Source organism: Kryptolebias marmoratus, linkage group LG2 (genome assembly GCF_001649575.2).
Source record: "Kryptolebias marmoratus isolate JLee-2015 linkage group LG2, ASM164957v2, whole genome shotgun sequence".
Taxonomy (NCBI): domain Eukaryota; kingdom Metazoa; phylum Chordata; class Actinopteri; order Cyprinodontiformes; family Rivulidae; genus Kryptolebias; species Kryptolebias marmoratus.
In genome coordinates, this window is record NC_051431.1 from 35,715,732 (window position 1) to 35,723,849 (window position 8,118).

Genomic DNA, 8,118 nt, shown 5'->3' on the forward strand with positions numbered 1-8,118 from the left:
GTTGTTTGACCTTTCACGGTCTCCGTAGTTCCCTTGCAGCGCGAGCACAGCGCGGCGGTTACGAGCGTTGAACATGAACGCGCGGAGACGCAGGGGTACCGTAGCTCTGAGAGCTGTGTGAACAGCTTCACACAGCTCCGTATCTGATGGGGGAACGCAGCTTGACGTAACAGCAGCAACTCGAGCACATTACTGCCCCCTATATGTCAAGCGGACAAATAACACCTTTTCTGTTCAAATTGCCAACCCGCCATAGTGGCGTGTGTGTTGATCAAATTCACCGCCACTTCAAATATTTACCCGCATTTGGCCGGTGGCGGGTGCTAATTTCCACCCCTGTTCAGAACACATGCACACAAAAACACAACAAAATCCCTGCCCACCCTACCTCTCCTATACTGGATCGGCTACATAGACATGTATGTATAAGAAAAACTCAAACTCAGATTTGTACATACATAATACACAAGCAATTATTACAATTACACAATATTATATGACATACTTTCAGTATAGGATATAAATGGCTTCCAAGTGTCCGAGAATCTCTCAACAGACTCTTTCACAGTATATCTGATCTTTTCCGAATGAATATGACACACAACCTCTCCTATCCAGTGTTGGCCTGCTAGAGGATACAGATCCTTCCATCTGCATATTATAAGTCTCCTAGCTAGGAGAGAGCTGAAAGCAATGATATTCCTCTCGTACTTGATAAAGGACGCATCCACAAGGACCCCCTGAACAATGAGATGAATGGTGCCGCACGGCCCTCCATGTGCTCTCCAGAAGTAGCATGACTGCCATTAGGTACCAAGATGAGATCGTCAGACCCCTTGTGAGATCATATGCTGGTGCGATTGGCCCTGGGTTCCTCCTCATGCAGAACAATGCTAGACCTCATGTGGCTGGAGTGTGTCAGCAGTTCCTGCAAGATGAAGGCATTGAAGTTATGGACCGGCCCGCTTATTCCCCAGACCTGAATCCGATTGAGCACATCTGGGACATCATGTCTCGCTCCATCCACCAACGTCACGTTGCACCACACTGTCCAGGAGTTCCAGGAGTTGGCAGATGCTTTAATCCAGGTCTGGGAGGAGATCCCTCAGGAGACCATCTGCCACCTCATCAGGAGCATGCCCAGGTGTTGCAGGGAGGTCATACAGGCATGTGGAGGCCACACACAATACTGAGCCTCATTTTGATGAGTTTTAAAGACATTACATCAAAGTTGGATCAGCCTGTAGTGTTTTTCCATTTTAATTTTGTGTGTGACTCCAAATCCAGGCCTCCATTGGTTAATAAATTTGATTTCCATTGATGATTTTTGTGTGATTTTGTTGTCAGCACATTCAACTTTGTACAGAACAAAGTATTCAATGAGAATATTTCATTCATTCAGATCTAGGATGTGTTATTTGAGTGTTCCCTTTTTTTTTTGAGCAGTGTAGATGTCTGTTTTGTCAGGATTTTATTAAAGCGGATTACAGGATTTGTATGGGTGAGTTTCTCTTCGGTTAAATGATTTTTTTTCTGATTGATTTTGCTGCTGTGGTCACTGTTTGCTTTAATGTGCTCTATCAATCAGAGAACAACAGTCTGAGGAGTGTTGTGTTGCATTACATTCACCTAATTGAACACAGAGCTGATGTTAAATTTACAGTGAAGCTCTGTAGAAAACAGCTGACTAGCAGCGCTGTTTTATATATATATATATATATATATATATATATATATATATATATATATATATATATATATATATATATATATTTATATATAGCTGTGAGAAATAATTAATGGTTAAAATCTTCAGTCTTTGCTCTGACATTGAGCTTCGTGAAGTCAGTTAATGTACGTGTGCCTTCTTAGGTTTTGTTTGAGGATTATAGATTTAGGAGAATGGCCCGAATCTGATGATCAATGACGGTCAATTTTACAGAAACTTCCGCAGACCTTCTGATGTCCTGTTTGTTGTGCAGCTGACAGCCCTCTGTGTACATGGCTGTGTGTGTATCTTCATACAGTGAGGGTAATTGACATGCAATTGCAAAATGTTTTGTGGTACACAATTTACCACCAAATGTGAATGGAAGTGTCAGAGCTGACCACTTGCACTCAAATCACCTAAACTGGATTCAAAATGGATTGTACCAACAAATCTGGACAGGCTCTAAGATAGACTAATAAAATCTCTGAATGACGATCATAATCAAAACTGGGACACAGGTTAGAAACCAGTCTGAGCTGTATTCTCTCTGCTCTTTTGTCTGCAGGTGCAGGACTACGCCAGGAGGAAAAAAATCAGTGTTGAGGAGACGGAAAAATGGCTGGCTTCCATCCTTGGCTATGACTCCTAGGCATGTGTGTGATGGGATCAGATAACATTTTAAAGGAATTTTAGAAATTTTCTAGGTCTTTACTGCTGACAGGTTCTGATAAAACTGTCACAGTTGAATGGTAAGCGCTCATAAATACACGATGTGGAAGGAAAACAATTTGTTATACACAGATGTCTCCAACGCATTTCTGCTAATTAACTTATCTGATTAGAGTTACAGCCTGAAATATTGTTAAATCAGTTTTTAAAAATGCGAGTAGAATTTTAGATGTTTTTCATTTTTTATTGTTTAACTTTTAGCTGTCTTTGAGGAAGTTTTTAAGATATCGCTCATGTCTGTATGTTGGATATAAGATGTTATTTGATGTGATGGGACTTAGTCTCTTGGGGTTGACTGATGAAACATCTGAGTGGAGTCATGTTGTTTTTGTTCATCTTTTGTCCTGCATACCTCCAGATTTAAACACTACACCTCGTTTTTGTTTAGTAAGCTTGACATTTTAAAAGGTGATTTTTTTTTTTTCTTACTGTTTTTGTTGTTGTCTAGTAGTTTTACCACCTTTATTTTTATCATACATCCTTTACACAAGTCTTGAAAAGACTGAAAAGAGAAGTGGCTGAGGTAATACAGCTGGTTGTCCACTAGTTGCAAATGTGTGACCCTTCCTAAGAAAGTGAAAAGATACAAATTGTTGAAATAATAGTTTAGATCTCTTGAAGTGGAGATCTGTGGAATGCTTGTGAACAATTAATATCTTACCTGTTGTAATTAGCTCATTGAATAACCTCAGTTTAGAGAAATTGTTTAATTCTGACTGGGTTGACAAGGGAACGGCTTGTCAAGACCCAGTTAATGGAAACACTGTTTAATAGACTTTTAAACTGCTGTCAGTTTCACATTATACAGTTATTTGCACAGAATTCTGTGATTATTTGCAAACATTAAGGCAGTATCCATTGCAGTTTCACTGAATTCATAGTATTTGTGACCAAGCAACCAGCCAGCCTTGCAGCTACATTTTTAACTGGCAAGTTTTTGAAAAATCACAGCTTATTTTGGTATTCAAAGCTTGGCAAAAGTGTATTTGCCAACACTTGCATTCCAGTGGGATACTACCAGACAGGAATGGCTGGTATCAGTTGGCTAGTAGGGCTAAGCCCTCCCTGGTGTTTACAATATAAATGTTAAAATACCTAATAAACACAAATTAAAAATATGGTATCACATTTTGTGAAATTTACAACAAAACTGGTGCCAAACAGTCTCGAGAAAATCCCCAAGTCTTTCCAAAGAGCTAACATTTTTACAGCCCCGTTCAGACCCTTGTCTTGCGTGGTACAGAATGATTGACAGGCGTCTTGTCCCGCCCCCTCTGTTTGCTGCTCATTTGGGCTAATTTAGTTGAGCCCAGGGTCAGCCCAAGGCCTCAGGCTTTAGCCAATTTGGGTGGACGTACAACAACGTGCCTCGAGTGCAAGTGCACATGGGCGTGGTTTATGGTGAGCAAGATAAAGATAAACGAGGTGAATTTTTTAATTTCTCACTTGTTTTATTAATGTCTTTGGGGGACAAACTAGAAGTGAAGAGGTTGGGAGCAGATAGACCCAAGGATATTCAAAGTTTTCCTGTGATCTGGCTAACAGATCTTTAACGAAGTGGTTATCAACATTTTTGGATCCCAGAAAAGTTGTCGGAGTGAGCTTCTCTTTAAATAAGGTAGGATTCATTTTTTTAAAAAGCACTAGACTTCCAGTGTCATGGCAATTAGTATGGCAGCATAGAAAAGAGGTCCTGGATCGCTAGATATAAAATCCCCCCTAATCCAAGGTGTAAATGCGTTAAAAGTTACTTTTTCTCAAGAAGAATGAGTGTGGATAAACGCAAGAAGGGACGAGTCCAGTCTCGGAACTCAGAAATGCAACACGAAAGCAAAGCTTGTGGAACACACTCGGTCGGGGAAGGAGAGAAGATGGCGGATGAGGCCCTACCTGCTACAATTAGCTCATTGAGAAGGGTGGTGGGAGAAGTAATGGCGGAGGGCATGCAGGACCTCAAATCAGAAATGAAGGAGTTATCGCAAGTGAGAATGAGTTTAAAGGAGGAAATTAAAGTCCTATTGAGTGAGCTGACAAATTAAATAAATCAACAGGTTAGCGTTGCCATCAACAAGACCGAGGAGATGGGTGAATGCTTTGGAGAAATTGAGAAGAGCATGGCAGAGAAACAGATATTGGAATGAGAGAGGTTATCACCCAGCTGCTAAATGACCAGAAATTACTTCGGGAGAAGATCACGAATTTGGAGGGATGCTCATGCCAGAATAATTTGCGGATATATGGCATTCTTGAAAATGTGGAAGGTACCTCAATGCAGAGGTATGTGGAAAAGATGCTTAAAACTGAACTCGGGGACGGGTTGGACTTAATCAGTGAGAAGAATCTGGGGATAGAGAGAGCCCATAGAGCGCTGGGCACGCAACCTCCAGCGGTTGCTCCACTTTGGTCCATGGTGGTACGCTTCCTAAAATCTAACATTAAAGAACAAATTCTCCGCGCGTCGTGGAAGAAGCTTATATATATATATATATATATATATATATATATATATATATATATATATATATATATATATATATATATATATAGCTATAGCACAACTATGCTAAAACAAACAAACAGCTAAAGAGGAGAGAGTATGCTCCGGTTAAGAAAATGCTCAAAGAGAACGCTCTCCGGTTCCAAACCCCGCTGGCTAAAATGCCCGTGCACTTTGACGGTCATCTACAACAGCACGGAGGAGGCTACGCTGGACCTGAGAAGATGTTGATTCGCGGTGGGGCCGGTGTCTGCAAACAGAGCCAAAGCCATCACAGTGGAGATGGTGGGATCGCAAGAGAGTGCACGGGAAAAGCTAAAGGTGTTCCAGACCACACTAGTGTTGGTCCAGCTCCAAAACTACAACACCTAGACACTTCAAACCTAGACCAAATTACTCTGCACTGATTGCAGAACATTTAAAACTAAGTATATGATTTGTGAAACCTCAATAAAGGGGGATTTTAGCACTTTTTTTTTGTTGTTGTTTACATCCGGACAACACTAGAACTGGTCCAGCCCCAAAACTACAACACCTCACTGGTATTTGATAAAAAAGTCAAATCTATGCTAAAATCTTGTGTTATGAATGTGTTTGTGCAGCGTGAACAATCAGCATTCATATAAACTAATTCATGTCCTTTCAGTGAGTCATCATGGTTGTGTCCTCTGTTGCTTCAGATAACATCGCGCCCCATGAATTTACAAACGCACACAAATACATGTCATATACACATTCAAGTCACTTGTTTTAAATAAATGCTTCTATTTTAATGAAGTTTTGGTCTTCATTGTAACTGATGTGCAGGGGGATAATAAGTGATTGATCTCAGTATTTTTTAAAGTCTGGCTATGGCCCTGATAACATTCATACTAGAATTGAATTACTAGAATTTTTTATGTTCAATATAGATCTTCACAGAGTGGAAGACTGTAAAATAGGACAAAGAGACATCTCTGATCATTCTGGTTTAACTATGAAAATTAATTTAATTAGAAGCCCTAAAATCACTTTATGGAGGCTTAACACAAGTTTATTAAATAGTACTGCATTCAAAACGGAAATGGCAGAGGAACTTAAAAATTACTTAGACTTTGATAATAACGGAAGAGTTAGCCCTACAATTCTGTGGGATGCGGACAAAGCATATATTAGGGGTAAAATAATCGCAAAATGTGCTAATTTGAAAAAGATTAGAGCAAAAAAAACCTAACAGACCTACAGGAAAAGTTAAAAAGATTGGAGCAGCGACATTCAATTAACAAAAGTCCCTCCTTACTGGAACAAATGAAGCCTATTAAGCAGGAGATTCACAAAATCTTAAGTCAGGAAATTGGAAACAAACCTTAAATATACAAGACAAGGATATTATGAAGCAGGGCCTAAAGCCTTCAAGGTGCTTTCATGGAGGCTTTGGATACAACAGGTGGAAAACACAATCTATAAAACAGCCAGATAAAATGGAAAATCAAACAATTCAAAAATTTCTCAACTCCTTGGATCTTCCATCAATAGGAAAAAATCAAAATGACAAGCTAATAGCAGAAATATCAGATGAGGAAAATCGAACGTGGGATAACAAATCTTAAGACTAGCAAATCACCAGGCTGTGATGGGTTTCCTCCTGAGTGGTATAAGGCCATGAAGGAATCTATTCTCCCACTATTAAAGGCCTCCTTTAACTACACTCTGGAAGGGGGCGCTCTTCCCCCATCATGGCAAGAAGCGTTTATATCAATTATACCAAAGGTTGGGAAGGACAAAACGGATCCTAAAGGATATAGACCAATTAGTGTATTAAATATAGACTACAAACTATATGCTGTGATACTAGCTAAGAGATTGAGTACCCTGATGCCTTCCCTGATAGATGAGAAACAGACAGGTTTCAATGATAATAGACAAACACAGGATAGTATAAGAAGGGCCGTTCACATTATTGATCATATAATTAAAGAAAAACTAAGTGCAGTCCTTCTCAGCCTAGATGCCGAGAAGGCATATGATACTGTAGGGTGGGAGTTATTGTTTCAAGTAAGAAGAGATTTGGGTTCTGTGATGGATTCATTCAATGTATAAAAACTATGTATTCCTCCCCAAAAGCAAGAATTAAAATTAATGGAAGCCTTTCGAATCTAATAATATTACAATGAGGATGTAGGCAGGGCTGCCCATTAAGCCCACTACTCTTTAATCTTTTCATCAAACCACTGGCAGGTTATAAGAGAGGAGTCTGGGTTGGAGGGGGTGACAATAGGAAATGTGGAAAACAAAATATGCTTATATGCGGATGATGTTTTAGTAGTAATTAAAAACCCTGGATCTGGTATCCCATTGCTTATGAACATCCTAGAAACATGGCAGATTCTCAGGTCATAAACTCAACATACAAAAAACCCAAATTCTGACCTTCTGTTTTGTTTCTTCAAAACAGTTAATAAATAGTTACCAATTTAATTGGCATCAATCACAAATAGAGTATTTGGGTGTTATATTACCAAAAAATCTGGCTCAATTATATGAGGTTAATTACAAATGAATAAATAGGAAAATGTATGAGGATCTGGACAGGTGGAGCCTGCAACCCAATTGACCTCAGCAGCAGGATCCGAACAATAAAGATAAATGTTCTTTCAAGACTATTATACATATTTGCAGCACTTCCAGTAGAGGTTCCAGTAAAACAATTTAGGGACTGGGATAAACATTTTTCAAGGTTCATATGGAGCAAAAAAAGGCCAAGAGTAAGATACTCGACTCTGCAGCTGCCGGGGGAGTATGGGCCTGCCTTGCCTGGTGCATTACTATTGGTCTACCCAGATTAGACCTCTGGTGTGTTGGTGTAATTGTCTGATTTTAGAGATGTTTCTTAAATGAAAGAAACAAGAACAGGAAACAGCCTTAATGTGTGAGTCGTAGCCTAATGACGAATCAAATGTGACACCTAGATTTTTTACCTTTGTTTTTACTAACAGGCAAAAAGATGCAATTTCCTGGCTGATATTGTTGTGTAGATGACTGGGAGCAATAATCATAGTTTCTGTCTTACTGGTATTTAGAACCAGAAAGTTACTGGAGAGCCAATCACTGATACGGGACAAGCACTGAACGAGGGTGGCCAACCTGTCCAGTTGATGCGGTCCAAATGACAAACACAACTGAATTTCATCAGCATCAAATA

At 39.6% G+C, this 8,118-nt stretch overlaps 1 protein-coding gene across 4 annotated transcripts in view; it reads left to right on the forward strand.

Moving 5' to 3' along the window:
• Nucleotides 1-3,556, forward strand: part of mtr (5-methyltetrahydrofolate-homocysteine methyltransferase) — a 98,897-nt gene extending 95,341 nt beyond the window's left edge. For all 4 annotated transcript variants that reach the window (XM_037980812.1, XM_037980815.1, XM_037980821.1 and 1 more), the window contains one exon: nt 2,277-3,556. In XM_037980812.1, coding sequence (XP_037836740.1) covers nt 2,277-2,360 — 84 coding nt within the window. In that variant the 3' untranslated portion in view covers nt 2,361-3,556. The remainder of the gene's footprint in view (nt 1-2,276) is intronic.
• Nucleotides 3,557-8,118: the final 4,562 nt, after the last annotated feature.